The sequence below is a fragment of the Lagopus leucura genome, unplaced genomic scaffold (genome assembly GCF_019238085.1).
Source record: "Lagopus leucura isolate 7727_CA_CO unplaced genomic scaffold, USGS_WTPT01 Super-Scaffold_100004, whole genome shotgun sequence".
Lineage (NCBI taxonomy): Eukaryota > Metazoa > Chordata > Aves > Galliformes > Phasianidae > Lagopus > Lagopus leucura.
This window is the reverse complement of record NW_024962264.1, coordinates 45,942,460-45,963,772: the sequence shown is the minus strand read 5'-3', so window position 1 is coordinate 45,963,772 and position 21,313 is coordinate 45,942,460. Positions and strand designations below refer to the sequence as shown.

Here is a 21,313-nt window from a genome sequence, read left to right as displayed (position 1 = left end):
CTAAGGTGTTCTTATGATTTCATCAGATCACAGCTCATAAAAGGCACAGGGTTGAGCAAAACCTCCTGACAGGAAACCCTGCTGTGACCTACTTGAGTACCATGCAGTTGTACCTCACACATAGCAGAGCAGCACCCATTCATACACTTGCCTGTAGGAGAAAAGTGAATAAGGGAAAGCAGGACCACCAAGAAAACACTTGGCCCATGCTCTGTGCATTCCCAGCACATTGGGGTTTATTTTTTTTCCCCAGCAGGTTTCCATTAGTCCTCCAAGTTTTGCACTCCCGTTTGAACACTGCATGCCCTTTATGGTGCTTGCAAGGCAGTGACCTATCATGCCTCCACACACGAGAAATTGTGAAATCCTACCATCTACCCCTCTCAGAGCATCCCTTATGACAAGGCCCTTCACCACAGATTTCTAGAAGAAGACTATTTATTTTTCCAAGTTCTGCCTCGTGGTATTTTTCTCATTTCTGCATCCTGACTCTGAATCACAGCGCTGAGGCAGGGGATGACTGAGAGCTACCAGAGCCATCATAGCCACAGGGCAGTGCTCCATTACAAAGCTCTGCACCCCAGTTCCTCTTCTACCATTTGTGATAGAAAGGGCACATGTGTCCACCCAGACACGTGCCGCCCTCATCTACACACTGCCTTCTTTGCTGTATGTTAGATGTCCTTCAGAAGCATGCATGCTTTTTGAAATATAGGAAGGAAAAAAAAAAAAAGAAAGAAGACACCCCAAGCCTTCTTCTCCATGCCAAACTATAGCCCTCTTCACCCAAGTACTGCTTCTCATTTGTATCCTATTGCTGCAGGAGGCCCACTATAGACCACAATAACTCACTTTTTGGCACTCACAAGCTTGTCTCTTTTTTAAAGCACAATTCCAACTGCAGCAGTGAAAACATAACCGGGTACTGAAAAAAGTCAAAACATACAGAAGTAGCAAAACATCTTAGAGGTCAATGGTTAACAAAGGCTAAAGGCATTTTCCATGACATCTGCGTTGACAGTAGGAAGCACAGAATTCCATTATCTGATAAACAGAAAATATTTTGCATATCTGAGATATAAACATTTGTGTAAGAAGCACACCATTCTTTGCCTTATCTTGTGTACTCAGTTTACTAGCTAACACAATACAGAAGGAACTAATCTACGGCAGGTTACATCTATGGCTGGCGCAGGGGGAGACTTTTCCTGGTGCTTCCAACCAGTTCTGTGAAATTAACCACTTCCCAGCTATTGTAATCTTAATTACAGGATACTGCACCATCACGGCACTCCTGAATACAATGTTGTTTCAGGGCAAGATAAAATGAAATAAAGCCAGTAAAACAATGTCAGCTGTATTTCATTTTTCTCCATTTGCAGCCATTGCAGGCAGCCAGCCAGGCTATTGGATACAGCACAGAGTTGATTCACAGGGCTAAGCACACAGCTGGGAGCTGAAATGCAGCATAACTCAGGACATAATTCTAGCTGCTTCACAATCTATGCCTTTAGAAGATCAAACTTGAAAATAATATCTAAAAGGAAAAAAGAAAAGAAAGGTGCTCCTCTAAGTTTTGAATTGATAATAAAATCAGCTCTGGCAAATGAGAACTTGGGTTAAAAGCCAGCTCAACTGGCAGTGTCTGCCATCTCTAAATGCCACATGTTTGGATTTGATTCTCACACCTGTGAGATGATCACATTAAAAAAAAAAAAAGAGAGAGGAAAAAGAAGAGGGAGTACCCAGGTGGCCAATATAACCACACTGATTCTGTTTTCAGTGGTTTCAGCAGGCAAACTCAGAGATCTTTTTGGTTCACCCACGGGATTCTTTCTGAAATTTAGCAGGGCATGTAAAACACCCTTTTATTTAGCAATAGAAGTAGAGATGGGTGTATTTCACCTCGAGCTTTGATGTTTAAAAAAAAAAAAAAGTTGGTTAGAAATAAATACAATAAATAAACCTGAGATGTATGAAGACTGTCAGAGGAGAGTGACAACAAATGGGCTTTCCTGCTCTAGCCCCCTACAGATCGTGACCATCTGAGATCTTATAGCAGGCCAGTGGACACTGAACACCACCACGACCCCACATAGCAAGAGACAGCACACCAGCTCCCCACCACCCCTACCCCATATACCAGTCCCTTCCCAGCCTTCCATTGCACCCTGCATGGACACTGCCTTCACCCTAGAAAACAAACAAGTGCCTTCCAGTGTCCCAAGAGACCTTTTGGACCACAGGGAAGGACTTGAGGGAGATAGCATGAAGGCCATGAAGAGACCAGAGTGGGAATGGAGCAGAGGGTACAGGTAACTGGGAGTCTGCCTGTATGGGCTCTGCACTCTGCCACCCCAAAACAGCCTAAACATGTCTGATCTCAATTCATAATCTCAATTCAGGATTGTTTAGTGTAGAGAAGAGGCACAGGAGAGACCTTTTTGCTCTCTACAAAGACATGAAAGGAGGTTGAGGTGAAGTGGGGGTCAGCTTCTTCTCCCAGGTAACAGTGAGAGAATGAGAGGTAATGGTCTTAAGTTGCACGGGGGGAGGTTCAGGTTGGATGTTAGAAACATTCTCAGAAAGAGCGGTGAGGCATTGGAACGGGCTGCCCAGGGAGGTGGTGGAGTCACCATCCCAGGAGGTGTTCAAGAAACACGTCAATGTGGCACACACAGACGTGGTTAGTAGGCATGGTGGGGATGAGATGACAGACCTGGTGATCTTAGTGGTTCTTTCCAGCCTTAATGATTCTATGAAATACTTCTATACCAACCATATGTAACAATTAATCCTTCAGTCACTGGAGAGTTAGGAGAGGAATTAAGAAGTGATGCCTCACCCAGAGCCACGCTCTACCAAAGTCAGACTGAGCACCTGTAGCAGCATGTAGTCTGAACTGAAAACAAGCAGTCAAGTAGTACTCCCAAGACACATTTACATGGGCACTTCTGCTACCACTGATTATTTATTTATTTATTTTAATCTCTGTAAGAGATGCACTCTTGATGAAATAATACTGGGCACTTCAGATCAGCAAAGTCTGTAGCCCAATCCAGCCAAAAAGCTCAGTGTGTCACTAATGACCGATTCCAGCTTATAGGAACACAGCAGGATCTCGCACAGCAGCCACCGCGTTAGCTGCCCCATGCAGCAGCTGGGCAACAGTTGTAGGAGCGCTCCCACGAGAGGGACGGCCGCGCAGGGCACAGAAGGCACATGGAGCCGTACTTACATTGAAACCCCCCACTGAGCTGATCCCGGCCCGAGACGCGGAGCCTTACTGAGGCAGAGCAGTTACACGGCTACATCGAGAAACTCCGTCACGTAAACAAGGAAACACCGAGCAACACTCGGCTGTAGATGGGAACACCGCACTACCGCACTTTCTATCACGCGAACTGTCCGGTCGACCTCCGGTGGTTCCAAGCGTTTACCGCTCAGCGCTTCATTTCTCGCCGCCACTCCCGCTGCTCGCTCGAAGCCGTGCACTGAGCTGCAGCTGCCGCACGGCATCGGCCAGCAGCTTCCGAGCTGCCGGGCAGCGGCCACCTGCGCTCAAATCCCTCCCCGCACCCACTAGCAACTCAGCAAAAGTTGGAGCTTTCTCTTGCTGTATTTTATCACCGCGCTCCCCGCCTGTGCCTTACCTGCGGCTCCCGAACGCCGCCGCGGAAGGGGCCGTGAGGCGGTAGTAGGGGTAAGGCGGGAGGCACGGCTCCGCTTCGGCGGGCGGTGGCAGAGGGGGGCGGGGCGGGGCGGGGCGGGGCGGGGCGGAGTGTAGTGAGGGCGGCGGGGAGGCGCAGAGGCGCTAGGCGCTGCCGCAGGTGCGGGGAGCGCGGAGGCGTCTCGGTGGTGTGCGCGCTTCGTGGGGAAACAAACCAAGCGAGGAGGAGGTGGTGAATGGTTAAGAGAGGCTGCCAGGTCCCATCCCGGTTTTCGGCGCGCGTCTTGAAAACTGACGGTGTGCTTTGGTCCTGTTGGTACCCGCTCCACAGTGTGTCCTGCATGATGCCCGTGGCAGAGCGCCCAGGCCGGATGTTGTGGTTGCACGTAGCCACCCCAAAGCTTTGGGCACCAGCCACGGCTGCAATAACTTCTTGCTGAGTTGTCATCCAGGCCCTTTTCCTCACTGCCTTCCATTATCACAACTTTATCCATAGAAACTATCTGCAGAACTTTGTTAAGAGATAAAGCTGGAAAAGTTCGGCTAAAACAAGCCTCTAAATGCTTTAAAGTATGAGTCCAGAGGAAAGCAAACTGTCTGTGCTGCTAACAAGTGCATTGTTTTGCTGTGCCTATGCGTAATGGCTACATCAGCACAGATGTCTTTCTGTTCAGCACAGAGGAAATGACTTACAGAGCCTTTGTTTTCACTTGGGGGTTTTCCTCCAAAGCCGTGCTGCTGCTGAGTCCCGAGAGCCGCAGGGCTTCATCCCTGGTGCATGGGGCATCTCCGGGGTGATGAACGCCCAGGCAGCCACTGTGTGGCCACCGCGCAGTAGCCATCTCTCAGCCCTCTCCCCACGTTCCTCTGCCCTGCCTCCAGGCCTGCAGCACTGCAGCACTGCGTCCGGCGCCTGGACAGCCCTCCTTCAGTACCACCCAAAGTTCAAACCCTCTATCTCAGAGCATTGTCCACAAGTTCCTTGAACTCCAGCCTCTTCCATGCCCATGCCACCTGATGAAGGGCCTTTTCCTATCACCCAGCCTGACGCTCCCTGGCACAGCTCCATGCCATTAAAGAAAAACAACTGAAAGTTTGGGTCCTGAGGGATGGGAGCGTGCTGAGCAGCCTTCAGGAGATTCTTAAATGCACACCTAGCAAATGCACTGAGGAAAGGTTATGCAGTTTGAGAAAAAAACATGGTTCATTGTTGTGTGTGGCTTCCTACAGCTTGCTGAGCAGGGCAGCACCAGCCACATGGGTTTTTGCTGCACAGTCTTGATTTCTCATGATCTGTATGCCTTTGACACTGTTAAGTAGAGCAATGGGGGCGGCTTCACTGTAAGCGGCATGCCAACCCCTGCACAGCACTGAGGCTCGCTGAATTACAGGGGAAGGATCTTTAATTTTGCAAGAAGTATTCGGTTTTCCTTCCATACTTCATAAACTCCAGAAGTGTCCATTGCCATGGCCACTAGTGCATCATGATCTAAATTACTGAAAGCAGAAAGACCCTTTTCAAATAACAGTATTTCTTTATGCATCTATATAAACTTCGCGGTCAGGAAGAACCTGGACTTTCCGCCCAGGGGAACATTTCGGCTTTAGGATTAAAAAAAAAATCCAGTGCAGAAAAAGCAGCAAGTTGTAACCAGAAATGATTTCATTTCCCCAAAGTTTCACATGCTCAAACATTATGCAGCAGAGAGGGAATGAGAAAAGGAGGGGATGTTCAGGGCTTTGGTCCTGTTTCAGCTCCAGAAGAGCTCAGTGCTGCTTGCTGCTTCCATCTTTTCTTCATACCCTCCTAGAGGTTCAGGAACCCTGAGGGCTGGTGGCGCAGCACCCATCCCACCTGTAGGCTGTGGGGATTGGAGCCCATGCTGTCCAAGCCCTTCCTTTGGTATGGCCTCAGGCACCTGGTGAGATGCGTGGCACAATGATTTCACTGTGCTTTGTGTTATGGGCACCCAGCACTCAAAGCAGTTGATTTTGCTCTTCTGAAGAGGAGGGAAGCAGTGAAGTTTCTGTGGCAAAATGTCCATCTTTAGGAGGAAGTTTCTCCATCAGAAAGCATGGAGGTTCTTGAAATTTCAGGCACACAAGTGGCATGAAGCACCAAATAGGGAAAGAAAAAGATGTCTATTAGATGGCAACTCACATAGACTATATTTCCAGCAGTTATACATTTGTATATGCTTTACCACCTGATGGCCCATATTACTTCTGTCCTTGAAACTACTGTTTGGGCAGTCTCTCATGTTCAAAGTCTCATCTGTGCAATCTTTCTGGTGGAGAAGCATGTCTGCCAGTCCCCACATCACAGTGAGGCTCTTCCTCTTTCTCCCTGGTGCTTGCTAAGAGTTTTCTGTGAAGGCAGTAACTGGGCATTTCCTCTCTTCATTTCTCTTCCCTCACTTGTTTGGAAAGAAATGACAAACAAGAGTTTTTTGCATTGCCAGGAGTAAACTGTGTCAGTGAGGGAAAAATAACCGTCATTTGTCATTATCTGGCTTCCGTATCAGCAAATGTATTGCTTTTTCTGCCTACCATGTCTCCAAAGCTTCTTTTCTTTTTGAGAGATTTGGGAGGTGATAGTTCCATTAAGTCATTTTGTTTCTATTTGATCCTCTTTAAGAAACTGAGAAAAAGATTTTGTCCTTCTGTCTAGCTGAGTTAGGGGGAAAATATCAAGCATGGGTCACAGAAGATGCTATGTGTATTGAAAGGAACAATAAGCCCAGAGTTTCCACTACATCATGTGACAGAGCCAATGATTTATCCCAGCCCTTGCTGACTGGCCATGTCAGGACTTCAAGGGGCCAGGCAGGGGCCAGAGGCTCCCGGGAGCTGTGTACCATTCATTCTCTCTCTGTAATTTTATGTCAGTAGCGCTGCAGGCAAGCATCATGATGCAATATTTTGTTACTCAATCACAATGTTTCTTCCACTTTTCTACTTCTTTCTCCACTTGTCTGCTTCCTTATTTATATATAAACTGAATTGAGTTTACAGAACATTACTTCTTCAGTCTTTCATTGTACCTATCTCACAGGCTGCCCTGTGCTTTCTTTTTCTGTGCATTTTTTGGAAGCTTAGTCTGAGGAAACATTTAATATATTTATGGGATGCCCAATGCTACATCTGATGGATGGAGTGTAATGGACCACCTCCAGCGTTTAAGACAGATGGCACAAAGTGAGCATGGTAGAAATGTTAAATGGGATGAAAGGACTGAATAAGAATCTGCTGTTTACTTTCTCTTCCAATACAAGAGCTAGAAGTTATCCAGTGAAGCCAATAACAGCTAGACTGAAATAAAACAGATGAAGATGGTTCATTATGCATCTTGGAAGATGTGTGGAGCTCTTTGCTCTGCAAACAACATTTATGGATGGAGCAGATCAAATGAGCTTCAAGAGAGACTGGGTGGACACTTGGAAGAGGAATCTATTGAGAATCACTAGACAGACCCAACCCTTCAGATCCAGGAAGCCTCGAGAAAGACGCTTGAGGAACACTTGTATGAAGGTGTGATATATATTTGCCCTGTTCTTGCTTTTCCTGGACATTCATCTGTGGTCAGCACTGAAAGCAGGATGCTGGATGGATCTCATGCTTGACTGACACAAATAAATATATTTTTACAGCAGGCCTGTAACATTGTCTGTCCTATAAGATATCACAGTAACTTACCAAGGTCATTCTAGGTCTTTCCCCACCATCAACTGATCTGCACCTTGCACAGCCCAGGACCTAATTCTCAGCCTACAGTAAAGTCAATCTTATTTTTTCCACTGAAGCCTTCACTTCTGCAACAGGCTGAGATTCAAGAGAAACATGGAGTGAGACAGAGGCAGCTGGATCTTCCACTGATTCAATTGAGACTTTTAAAAGCCCACAAATGTCTTTGAAGGGGCTGATGACTTCAATCATAAGGTCAGGTTATAATCCAGTATAGGGTTAGTTTATAACTACCATTGTGTAATCCCATCAGTCTGAGGACTCAGCAGTCACAGTCAGGTTATACCAGCACCAAACATGCCAGACAGTTACATAATGACTGTGTGCTTAAGTAAATCTCCTGCCTAGCTCTGAGGTCAACCAAGCAGCTTTCTGTTGCTGAGAACTGCTTTTACCTGCTTCACTTCAAGCAACTGAACAGCCCCCATTGCCCTGCTTCCTCTTTGCAGACAGCATGCTTCCTCTAATGTCATAATAACAGGCAGCATTTTGGCCACAGTAGCTAGACCATAAAGACATTCCCTGCCCTCTTTCGTTAAAGACACGTCCTTATCTGGAAAAAAAAAAAATTCTTCTGGACTCACTACTAATAGGTTATAGTAGGGAGAAGAGTTGATTTCAAGCTCAGGTCTGGTTATCCTTCCTTTATAAACTCAAAACCTAGGTTTGAGGTTTTGGAATGGATTGCTATAATGGTGGAAACACTGAATTGGACACCTCCAAGAGTGCTGTGAGCTTTCTTCTGAGAATACAGCACATATTAATAATACAGAAGTAGCATTTTTGTAAGAGTTCTTCTTGCAATGTCAAGATGCAGGCAAGCAAATTCGTAGAACAATTGCTTGCTGGAGGAAGCCCTAAAAGATGGGCTTCACTTAATGCCCTCTGGGGACAACATGCTCCAATTAAAAAATGTAAAAAAAGTACTAGTAAGTCTGACTATCCCTTGCTGTGGGGAAGGCACATGATAACTGGGGTGACATCAGCCATACATCCCTTTTTTGCAGTGGCTAGATTAGGCTGAACACATCTGTCCCACACCATGGGAGCACAGGCTTCCCTGCCACTACTGCTTCTTTCCTCTGCAGTCCATCTAGACCTCTGTAGATCAGGGTCTCTCTATTTCATGGCCAATGAAAGATAACACAGGAAAAAGAAAAAAGAAAAAAGAAAAAAAAAAAGTTAAAAAAAAAAAAGTAAACATAGTCCATCTTCTGGGGCAAATTTTAAAGGATCCGAGAAACAAGCAGCATTCCTGAAGCACTAAATGTGCATCCATAGGAGAACAGGAAATAAAAAATTGAGCTTTTTGCTCAGTTCATGGAAGATATACCCGTTTGCTAGTTAGATGTTACTCATTTTCAGTCTATAAGCAAACACAAATGGGATAATCAAACATCAGAACAGGAAAAGATGTAACCAGAAAGACAGAATGACATCTCTTTTGGCTATCATTGGACAGGTTCCAGCGGCCACAAGCTTGGCAGCTTTTCTCTTCTTCCTACCTTCTAGCCCACAGCTGCCAGCTCAATGCCAGCCACCAGGGCTGTGTTTCACTGCATTCAATGAGAGGATGGTGTATCCCAGCTGACACACATTCTTGGAGAGACTTGCATCATGTGAAAAAGCAAGAGCATCTTTGCAACAGGCTGGGACACTGGTGCCTGGTGCACTAAAATGTGTGCTATGTATGCTTTGATAGCTAACTTCATGGAGAAAAACAAACTGAGGAAATGCATTATCAACACTTGGGTGATAAATATGTACTAGAAATAAAACTGACAAGGCTGTAAGGAATGTGAATACAGTTATTAATTAAAGGAGCAACGGGTAAAAGTACTATATATCAAGCTAAATTAGCCTTCAGAACACAGGCAGATGTCTCTATAAAGCTACAGGATTTGTATTCATGCATTTGAGTGTTAAGCTGGATCCATAAATTTGGAGGAGGATTTGCTAGACATCTTTAATTCTTGGTGGGCCTCTCTGACCACAACCATTGCTATAATCATACACCCACACACATTCTCTTTCCCATTCCCCTCTGAAGTGCTGCAATATTGCAATGCCACTTGCCGTAGTCCAAGCAACCGAACAGTAAAAATAGACCCCTGCAGCCTTATTTGAGCAGTGACATGATATAATAAACAACAGCAAGCGCATGTACATAAAATGAGGAGAGTGTAAAGAGTACTTTCTGTTATCACCATTCACCCCACTTGCCAACTCAACACAGCAGCACTGGTGAGCAGGTTAAAGTTTCATACTGGTACTGAAGCAAAGAACTACCTAAAAAGGCAAAGATGTGGACGGGGGTGTTGGTGGCCCCACTCTGGTGGTTTTCAGCTCATGATCGAGCCCTTGTTGCTCAAGGAACTGCTTGTCAGTGACCATTGCAGGTAGCTCCCCAGGGCCACCCTGCATTCACTGGGATCCTCTCTGCTGTGAAGAAGCCCCCATGATCCTAAAACGCAAACCACCACCCCGCAGCAGCACGTCTCTGCACGTATCCTGGGCCAACCTGCGGTGTGCTGCTCCCCCTCTGTGGTGATGCCGGTAAGTGACACTGCGGGGCAGCATGAGTGACAGCACTGCGTGGCTTAAAGGCGCATCTGTGGCCGTGAAGGAAGCGGAGGAAGCTGCCTGCAGATACCTATCCGCAAGGATTCAAAGCACGTGTAGGCTTCAGCTACAGGTGGCACAGCACGAATTTAACCAGCAGCGGTGGTCTCCACAGAGCAGATTCTGAGCCTGATAAAACTGGGATTTCTTGACTGACTTCAGTGGACTTGCACCACTGAATAGCAAAAACACTGAAAGGAGATTTAGTTCCAGGATGTGGTCTGTTTATCTAGAATATACTTCTGAAAAAAAGGTGGTCAGTGTGTAATTTTAGTGTATGTAAAATTTCATGTGAGACTCCACATAGGCATTGGACACAAAGCAAAAATGCTAAAATGAACAAAGCTTTTCTTTCTCAAGATTCAACATTCCTCCAGTCAGAAGAGGTGCTATTATTGCATTACACAGCCTTGTTACATTGATCTAATTGGGAAAAGTAACTGAATCTCTGTGATTAGAAGGCTGGCATCCAAAACCTTAATCCCAAAAGAAGCTCAGGTTCTGCTGGTGACCACGTTATTCAGATGTATGCCCAGAGAATTTACACGTAGCACAAGCTACAGCTTTGTTTATGGGTGCTTAATGCCCTTATTGATTTCTGATACAGGACCAAACCTGTGTAAATCCACTTCAAAGAGTTCCATCAGCAGTAGGACAGCAGTGTTCACTATGCCTTTACCAGGACAGTGTGTGGCATCTCAGTAATCTTACCTCAGTTTACAATTCTGTGAACTTTGTGGCATCCTAAAAACCCACTTTCTAGTCTTCAACAAGAGCAATCAATGTTAATTATTTTTAAAAGAGAATGGCAAATGGCACTTGCTCTGTTAGTAAACAATTGCTAACTTTGTGTGAAACATTTTAGTAACTGAGTACTTTAGTAACACTTAACAGTGACACATGGCTACACAGTAGAGACAGACAACAAAACCCTCATGTCCAATTCATCCACCTGAATTCTACTGCTGAGCAACCCTAAGTAGGGATAAAGTGCATCCTTGTATCCTTGGTAACACTGTATTTGCAGCTGTGGTATTGCTGGAAACAGTTTTACAGATGTTGCTGCCTTGTTCCAAAAAGCTCTTAAATTTGAGGTATAGGGACGGTTAGGGAGCCTCAGGTGATGTAAAGAGAACATAACTGCCTTTCCACTGTATCTGTAATTCCCACTGTTTTGTAGCCTCCTTCAACTCATGTCTCAATCTGACCTCATGCTCTATTTGATGTCTAGCTTTCTAACGTTACTTTAGATCTGGAGCAGTCTGCTGCTACCCAGCTGAAAAGATGTGTGCATGAATGTACAAAGATGAACATGCATACACAAGTGTACAAATGCACACACACACCATTTGTTACACATCTATTGAAAGTCACCTTGAAACAATTCATCTTGGGTCACCACTTCATACTGCAGAAATAGGATAATATGAATAACTGACACTGATGCTATTTTTTCCCAAGTTAGCACCCCCTGAACTTCATTGGATTCTGCCATAAACCCAGAATTTTCTGAGAATTATTTACTTATCTCTACTTAGACACTTAACTCTTAGGAAAATCAAATGTGATGAGTGTTAAAAGCGTTCCTTTAAAATAGTAATAGTAATTAAAAAAAAAATCAACAGCAAACACTATGATTTTTCTTAAACGTGTCTTGTCAAAATGCTTATGTGAAAGAAAGAAAACTGTAGGTCTCCTGCCCTCACACATTTCTTTGTCCTAACACACAGGCATGTCACTGCTAAGAGATGCCTGTGCCATGACTACGAAGGGCTGACCCATTACTATCTAACCTCACATTTGGCTTGTAAACAATAGCAGGAACTGAGCCCATAGAAAATACCTCGCACTCACCAGGCTGCTGCATTGTCTGAGCTGGGAAATCGACACAAACTGCTGGATTCTTGGTTAAAAATAAGGGTCCTTTGATATTCTCTCTTCTCTGAACTTTCCACCAAAGGTTGGTTTCAGTCATTTCGGCACATCTTTTGAGGTCTGAATATAGCTTGACTCTTATGTAGTGCTTTCTGTATTGAAAGAATCACACAGCACTGGAACAGACTCAGATCTGCTAATAACAAAAGGGCAAAATCTGACTTATGGCATCAGACTCCAGCACCCCTCTCAGCCCCAATGCAGCAGCTTGGTGCTGATGGAGGAAAGGAAGTACTACCCCTGCGGCCTCTGCTCGAGGCAGCTTTTCCTTCCTGAGGTTCATGCATAGCTCTGAAGTACATTCGACTGCACTCATAGCCCACACGTAGGTTAAACATGTCCCACCTATTCCTTTAATTTTGTAGCCTCCACAAATCCCTCATGATGATGATGAGGGTGGTGGCACACTGGAACAGGTTGCCCAAGGAGGCTGTGGATGCCCCATCCCTGGAGGCATTCAAGGCCAGGCTGGATGTGGCTCCGAGCAGCCCGATCTAGTGGTTGGCGACCCTGCCCATGACAGGGGGTTGAAACTAGATGATCTTTGAGGTCCTTTTCAACCCAAACCATTCTATGATTCTATGATATGACCCGGGCTTTCCACCAAGCAATAAAGTCATTGAGAAGGCTGCAACTCACTGGCATACTCCAAAGGTTGTTTCAAGCTAAACATAAAATCAGTTACACTGTGCATGTACAGAATACAGTGCTGCAAGTGGCTGAAGATACTTACAGAGAAGGATTTGTACAGAAGGTCAGTTCTGATGAAAGGGATGTGTTGTTTTGAGCTTGGTACAGTCACAAGAAAGAGGATTTTCCTTGATAACTCCATGTTCAGATATTAATTCTTGATTTCAATTTTGGCAGAGAAATAAGATCGTTTGAAGGGATTAAAATTTGATCTTTTACCTGTCAATAAGATAGAAGAGCTTTATTGGCACCTCATTTTAACATTTTGCTCAAATTTACATATATATATATGCAAAAATATATAAAAAGGTAAATGTCAGTGGACATTTGAAATATGCTGTATGTACAGGCACACTCATTATTACCACATGCCTCAACAAAAAACAGCCTGCTGTTTGGTCAACAGTGACCCTGGCATGCCACTGCTGCAGCTTACCCAAGTTACAAAAGGACACGGTGGGACCTGACACTACAAGATTTTCATCCCAGCTTATTCAAAAGGGTGTAAATTGATAGCAGTTGTTGGTTATTACATTGACATCGCTCAGTCTATACTCTGATAGATATGTTTATATTACAGTGTGTTAAATTTGGTTTACAAAATGCAGCAAAATCTTTTTATTAACATTGTATGGGTTGCTTTGCTTGCATTTAAATGAAAGGTTCCATTATACACTCTCTTTTCTCCTGGTTCAAGCTGTCTGCCAACCCTGAAGACTTGATGAGACAAATCTTATGCTTGAAAGTAAGCATATGCATCAATGTATTGCTTGTTCATGTGTGGGCTGTACTGCAAGTATTTGGACGAAGCTAGAAAGGCAACTCGGTACTAAAATCTTTCTCAGATCACTGAACTTGTCTTCAGATATATAGGTGTGTTTTCACTTTTCATGAGTAGTAGTCTTCAGATATCCCGCAATGGACAACTGACTAAAACAGCCAGCTCTTCACTTTTTGTCAGCAGCTGATGCACCTGTACTTCCTGAATAAAGCCTTGCTGGTCACTAAGTTCCTCGCCTTTGTTATTTTAGAATTCTGTTCCTTGCGCCTCCACTTCATGGCAGTTCAGTCCTTCTGTGCTTTAAAGTCATCTTCTTTGTGTCACCAGCATATTTCATTAATCACTTCTATTTTTATTTATTACTTTATTGGACAAAATACTTTCCACAAAAGATAAATACAGTCAATCCTTATGCACTCCATAGTCACAAAACTCTTCTGTCTACAGCCTGAGCCTTCCCTTGTAAGTACAACTTTTCAGCTGGTTTCTTCCCTCTGTTTTTCCAGTATCACCACACTGACACACCATGTCAATCACTTTACTGATATCCATATGGATTTGCTTTGTTGCAGTTCATAGAATGATAGAATCACAGAATCACAGGGATGGGAAGGGATCTCAAGAGATCCTCAAGACCCCCACTGTTAAAGCAGGTATCCTACAATAAGTTGCACAAGTAGATACCCAGATGGGTCTTGAATATCTCCATAAAGACCCCACAACCTCTCTGGGCAACCTGTTCCAATGCTCCATTACCTTTACCATAAAGAAGCGCTGCCATGTGTTAGTATGGAACTTCCTGTGTTCAAGTTTTAGGCCAGTGTTCCTTGTCCTGTCACTACACACCACTCCTTTAAAAAAAGTCTAATATTTAATCAAAGAAAATCCCAAGTTAATTTGGCAGAATCTATCTTCAGTAACTGTTTCTCCCATTTTGTATCCTTTCATATCTCTATTTCTTTCATACAATATTTAATCCTTGTATGCAATAAAATAACATATTTTTAAGGATCCCTTTTTTCCTTAGGAAAAAGAAACTTCATTATCTAATGTTTTTTCACATGGCATTACATCTGTTTTAGTAAATGCATCAAAACTCATATGAAGAGCTTTATTATCTGTTTCTGAGCCTCCAAAAGAGCTGAGCTCTTTGCACTTTGCTTTCACCCTGCCTGTGATAACGTGTTTCCACACCCATTCACATTTACTGCTTTGATTTTGCTTCTGTGTACACTGCCATTATCATTACCAAAGCTGAGGTAAATAGTTTGGGGCAGTGCCTAGATTCATTTTAATGCCAGCACTTACATTATGTAAGGCATCTGTTTATCTTAATTTTTGTTTATATGACCAAGACAACTTTTATTATTTGATTAAATTTCTTGTTCTCTAAGCTGGATTTTTTATATTTTCACCTCTCCCACATGCTTCTGCCTGTAAAGACTTTTACTTTTTTTAAGTTTTGTTTCAATTCCTTTTAGGCTTTCTTTGCACATTACATTTGGAAAAGACCAGTAAACAAATCCAGTCCAGCCATTCACCCATGCCCATTAAACCACATCTCAGTGCCACTCCTGCATGTTCTCTGAATGCCTCTAGAGACAGTGACTCCACCACCTCCATGGGCAGTCCGTTCCAACGTCTCATCACTCCTTCTGAGAATAAATGCTTCCCAATATCCAACATGAAGCTCCCCTGGTGCAACGTATGGTCGTTACCTCTTGTCCCATCTCAGAAGTGCTTTGTTCAATCCTAGGCTTTGGATACTGTTTTACCACTGTGTGTTAGAGCGGAAGATTTCCATTCGCGCATCCTCCAAACAGGCGAGGAAGGAGCAGAGGTCTTCTCCAGGTGCTCACACACTGCGTGCGGGGACCAGAGCAGTGCATCGCCGCCCCCCCACCAGGTCCCTGTGCCACCGGTGCAGGGGCTGCCACTACGTACAGGGCTGTCACTAGGTGGCAGCGGCGGCCTTCCGAACTGCGCCGAGGCGAAACGGCAGCCCCGACAGGAGGGAGAAGAGGTACTAAATTCCAGTGCAGGTTTCAACAACGATGCCATAAATCCTTCGGCAAATAAAGTGTCGTCACTGTTCCTCCAAGCTCAAGCACGGGGGCGGTACCCCAGGTTTAATGGAAATTTTCCTGTCTGTGTGCAGCGTTCCCAGCAACATTTAGAACTGATCACATCATGCCTTTCTTGGCCATAAACCTTAATTGTTTTTATCAGTGTCAGCATATTGTCTCCAGCCAGGAGTCCGGCCTAGCTAAATACAAGGCAGAAATGAATCAATGAAGTATGAACATAATTTAACTACAAATTTTGTTTTGCATGGCTCTATCCTCTCTGTCATAAATTGTCATGAAAATATGGATAAGATATTCAAAACATAACAGCATTTCATCACGTGTGGAAATACAGCATTTCAAACTTGTCACATATCTGGAAATTGTTCACTTGTCACTAACTGTGTATACTGAAGACTCGGCTCTTTTTCCTGCTAAAACTTACAGAGGGGAGACTGCTTTCAGAGTCCCTTGAGTGCAGTGAGCTATTTTTCCTTGTGGAGCTGGCTCACTAACAGAGGAATGTCGAGAGAGTTCTCAGTACACTCAGAAACTTTTTGGAATGGTTTTACAGAAGATTGCTTCATATGGGTGGAGACATGTAAGACTTCACTCAGTGATGCCCACATGCCTAAAATTACTGTCATCTGTACATGAAGATAAGTCATGGATCTTCTTGACAACAGCAAGTCCTTTCCCAGTGTTGAGTCACCTCGCTCCCATCCCAGCACCTTAACCAAGCTGAGCTCAGTGGATTTCTAAAAAGCTATTATTTCCATGTAATCAATGAGCATGGAATACAGGTAGCTAACTCCACGATGAAGCTGAATTTACATTTTTGAATGAATATTATATGCAGATTATGCTAAAATTTCAAGGAGAAAAGATTCTAAGCCTGTAGAAGAAACTCCAATACTGCAATGATGAACCTCAGGTGAACAGATCTCATTTGTGGTGCCTGTGGTGATAGGGGATTTTTATTACAGTGCTCAACTCTGATGATAATCTTTGAAAAGTCATTATTCTGAATTAGTAATATAAATTAAAGGTTAAATTAGATTATTTAGTCCCACATTTTCTAGCCACATGGCATGCCATAAACACTAGCCTCATTAGAAAACCTGTGCAGTACCCTAGAGTTGTTGTCATTCCAGATTTGGAGGATAAAAGCAGGTTTAAACAACTTTTCTGTGCATAAAAAAGAAGCCTGTTAATTCACATCAAACAGATACACTCTGCTTGAGAATACCCCAGAGAAGTGTATCTCAATGGCAGAACTCAGCTGGAACCTTGCTGCCCTCCAGAAAGGCTTGTAACAGCATAGGAAGAACGGTGCATGGATGTAGTCCTTCTTTCACACTAAGAGGTATGAGTAGTAAATACAGCAGACCATCTGCTTGCAAAAAGATTTGTAAAGGCTCTTCTGCCCACAGACGTCTTCGAAAAATTCACTAATGCTCACAGTTTCTAAAGCATAGTTAGGCTTCCAGGTAACCTAAGTCTAAGCCAATGGATTAAATACATTTTCCCACCACTGAGGAGACCAGATGTACTCAGATATCTTTTATAGATAATTAAAGTTGCAATGTTGGTTCTTTCAGTTAGGGTTTTGAAACCAGCTTTGAAAGAGACAGACACTAATTCCACCACATACGCAATGTTTGTGCATGCCATGAGATACTGTAATGACAAATGATTCCTTTTATTTCAAAGGTTTATCTAAACACCACCTAGCAAGAGTGTGTGTGGGCCTGCTGAACACCTTTGGCAGGCAACAATCTTCCTCAGGAGATTAAACAAATCTGCTTAAAAAGCAATCCAGTTTTCCAGGCTTGAAGTTAAATATTTGCTATAAATGTTAACTTCCCACTGCACAACTGTCCGTCTTTATCTACTCCCTTTGAGGATTCTTTTGTTATTTCAGAAGACAGTTAAAATAAAGGTATGGAAGTCAGAATTTAACATTTTCACTAGAAATAAATCAGCAGATTACAACTGTATAAAATAAAAATAAAAAATAGAGTTGTCCATGCTAGGAAGCTCAAAGGGCACCAAAACAAAGCTCCTGGAGGTCTTTTTCTCAGGAACCACTTGTCAGAGAGAGACAAATTGCATTACTTGAGTGACATACAAGCCTTACCCAGGCTTCTTGTGCTTTGGAGGGATTGCTCCCCATTTCTTCTGCTCACACATATCCTGAATTAGACCTACATTACATACACAGGTAGACATCTATTGCCCTTCAGCTTCGCTATTACCTGTTCCAATAGCACATAATGCTGACCGTACTGGCTGCGCACAGAGGGACTTTCAGAGTCCATGAGACTCTGCAGAAACACTGATTTTCCCTTTCCTCTCTACGCATGTGAAATAGACAGCACAGACTCAACCTGCTCAGAAAAAAAACTTAAAAAAAAAAAAAAAAAGTATCTGCAACATCTAATTTCACAGGCAGACAAATTTCACTTGCTCTTGTGACAGAGTGGGAAGATTTCATTTTTTGTGGCATTACTACCAATTGTAACTATTCTGTATAGTCAGCCAGAGGCTTCAGCTTAGGTGTGGCCTGTCACATCTGCCCAGAGCAAGCTTGGAATCTGATGAGAAGCTCACGGCCCATTATCAGCTCCTGGTCTTCAATTCCCCTCCCAAAACATGACAGGGAAACCCTCTGCACAAGATGATGAGAAAGCAGGGTCACAGTCCTTGCTATTCAACCACTGACTATGGTGACTATTAACCAGCAACTCCCTTTGTTCATCTCAGTTGCCTTTACACTTTGGAAAAATAGCAGATGATTCAGCAACACCTTTTTATTTCCTCTCCTCACTTGCCTCCCCACTACCCACACATCTTTTTGCAGTGTGCATCTTGCTGGGAGGAATAGTTGCTGGTGCTGCTGGAAGCAAAGCAATGTCAGCAGGGGATGATAAGGTGGGGCAGGAACCCTGGGGGTAGAGACTGCAGAGAGGATGGGTGGAGGGGAGATGCAGGATACCAGCAGCTCTCAGACCCATAGCTGTGCCATTGTATCAGAGGAGGCCCCAAAAGCAGCAGGATTAACAGTTCAACTGGGCAGTCCCAAGGAGCCCAAGGCTCAATGACCCCAATCCTTCCTAATGCTGCCTGCCCAGCTCTTTCAGCACATTGTCTACAGGACAGAAAAGACCAAACTATTTTAACGGCGTGACTCTTCGTCCTGCCACCAACAGCTGGACTGAGGGTAGGAAAAGAAGGAAGCTGTATTAATGCTCTCAGTTAGAATGAATGTCTCTATCGAACTTAAGACCACTTTTACACTCACCAACCACTGAATTGCCAGCAGTGTCATCACGACACCAAATGTCCTTATCATCACAAACCTTACCATTTTTCTTGCCTTACGGAGGCCTGCAAGCCCTGCTAACACAGCCAGCTGTGCTCGCAAAACTTACCTGGATTTTATTACAGCACTTGGTACCAAACGGTGCAAGAGGAGTTGGATTTACAAACCAACGCACAGAGCAATCCTCCAAGGGCTGCTATCAAAGCAGCACCGATAAGTAAAGTCCCTGTTCCCAGGCCAAAGCTCCTCCGCAGTCTGATAACCACCCCAGCAACAGCTCCCCCGATCCCTTCTTCCCCCCCTCAGCACGACGGCCGCCCGCAGGTCCCAGCCTCCACAAGGCACCAGAGGGCGGTAAGGCAGCACGGGGCGCAGCCCGCCAACACCCGCCCGGCTCCGAGGCGGGGCACTTCCAGGTTACGCGAGTGACGTCGTGGCTCGGGCGGGCTGAGGAGGCAGCAAGATGGCGGCCGGACGCGGGCCCTCCGCCGCCCGCCGGCGCCGCTGAGAAGGAGGCGGCAGCACCCGCCCCGCCCCGCCCCGCCGCCACCCTCTCGTGCCGCGGGCCGCCCGGCCATGTAGACGGCGCGGCGCGGCCGGCCTTCATCGCGCAGACCACCCCGCGGCCGGCAGGCGTCATGGAGGACGTCGGCTCGAGCGTGAATGCGGACGCGGAGGTGCGGAAGCTGCAGGAGCTGGTGAAGAAGCTGGAGAAGCAGAACGAGCAGCTTCGCAGTCGCCACGGCGCTCTGCCCGCCGCCCCCGCCAGCCCCAAGCGCCTCCTCGGCGGCGGGGCCTCCCCTTCGCCCCCCACCGCCGCCTCTCCGTCCGACGGCCGCTGCCTCAGCCCCAGGGCCGCGGCACGGCGGCCGCCCCCCGAGGAACCCGGCGGCGGCGAGAGCGACGGCCCGCCGGACGACGCGGCGCCTCTCCGGCCCGACGAGCTGGAGCGCCTGGCGTGCTGCGAGGAGGACGAGGCCAGCTGGTGAGGACGAGAGGGAGGCGGGGAGCAGCCCAAGGCCCGGCCTCGGCCCGGGGCCCGCAGCCCGGGGTAGCGCGAGGAGGCCTCGCCCTGAGGCGCGGGCTGCGGGGGTTTCGCGCGTGGCAATTGCCCCGCCGAGGCCCGCAGCCCCATGCTTTTGTTCGGCCGCGGTGACGGCTCGACATCAGGAACCGGCTCCGGCTGTGCTGCGGATGCAGCGTGCCGTACTGAGGCGGTGCAGAGGCGTTCTGTGAGGCAGCACAGAACCGGCCCACAGCTGCTGCTGTGCTTCTTTAAATGTGCGCCTGACCTGAATTTCTTTCAGCTGTAAAGGCAGTAAATGTAACGCGCTCTGCCTCAGAAATGCGGCGCTGCGCGTTTTCATTTCTTGCTGGCTGTCCCGTGTAACCTGCTGTAGGGAGCCTGTGTTAGCTGAGAGTTGGGCTGGGTGATCCCCGGGGTCCCTTGCAACCCCTGCAATTCTATCATGCTACGATGCAGGACCACAGTTTACTATAGGCAGTCCCTCTCTGTTTAAATGGACGGTTTGCCTGCTGCTCCGGCAGAAACAGCAGCTGGAGGTTGTTATCTTGTCCTTATTGCACTTAGATGAGCTTCTGCTAGCTGCCAGGGAGGTTTCAAACCTCTCTTAGCGTTATGCTGTTGGGCAGCTGCCTGAAGTTTCCCGTGACACCAGTTGAGAAGAGCAGTGTAGGAGTTACAGGAGAAGCAGTGGGGAGGAGCATAGCATTAGCAGAAACGCAAGAAAAATGTGTTCTGAGTGGATAAGTGTAACAGAAACACTTTGATTTGAGTCAGAGTTGCTTTTCAAGCTCAGCTGCAGAAGTATTTTTCTAGGACTAATGGAAGTATTTTTAAAGGACTAATGCTCAGACAAGTAGATTGTAAAAAATAATAATAAAAATAATAATAAAAAGTATTTGAGTAACTGACACCATTAAAAACACTTAAACATTGCCCATGCATGAAATCATTTCAGTTGCTCAGGGAGGATACAATGTGTGTATTGCCTCACAGGAGTCATTTGCTTGACATCCAGCCTGAGCCACAGAGAAGTATGAGAACATAAGTTTATTCTGATCCAACACAAGCTTACTAAATTAAAACAAGGCATCATCTTCCAGAGGATGAATTTGTGCAAAGTAGCTGCTCTTATTTCCCAGCTTATGCCCCGTAATCTACTGGTTGAGAGCACATTGGGGAAATAGAACATTGTGAATTCACACAGTAAATTCGCAGTAATATGGCAAATGTTTTGAGTGTGATATTTTCTAGTGGCAATAGGCGTTATTAGTTTTATGTTAATCTTAAATTGCGGACAACTTGATGAACCTCTTCAGTGAAAGTTAATGTCACAGCTTACAGTGACAACATAAATGCTGTGTGTTTTTGTTTATGCACTTCTGGACACACGTGTGCAGGCGGCACAACTCACTCAGCACTGCACTTGCTGGTGGCAGTGTTTGGCACGTTGTGC

At 45.5% G+C, this 21,313-nt stretch overlaps 2 protein-coding genes across 5 annotated transcripts in view; one reads left to right on the top strand and one right to left on the bottom strand.

The window, feature by feature from the left end:
• The window catches only part of TEC (tec protein tyrosine kinase), a 57,437-nt gene extending 38,377 nt beyond the window's left edge, over nt 1-19,060 (bottom strand). For 2 of the 3 annotated variants that reach the window (XM_042871666.1, XM_042871669.1), the window contains exon 1: nt 3,654-3,738. The gene's annotated coding sequence lies outside the window, so the exon portion shown is untranslated. Of the gene's footprint in view, nt 1-3,653; nt 3,739-11,890; nt 12,064-12,704; nt 12,881-18,942 lie in introns of those variants that run through there. The other variant, XM_042871667.1, reaches the window with a different exon arrangement.
• A 369-nt stretch (nt 19,061-19,429) lies between these two features.
• The window catches only part of SLAIN2 (SLAIN motif family member 2), a 30,290-nt gene continuing 28,406 nt past the window's right edge, over nt 19,430-21,313 (top strand). Inside the window, exon 1 of one of the 2 annotated variants that reach the window (XM_042871351.1) lies at nt 19,430-19,818. In XM_042871351.1, coding sequence (XP_042727285.1) covers nt 19,472-19,818 — 347 coding nt within the window. In that variant the 5' untranslated portion in view covers nt 19,430-19,471. The remainder of the gene's footprint in view (nt 19,819-21,313) is intronic. The other variant, XM_042871349.1, reaches the window with a different exon arrangement.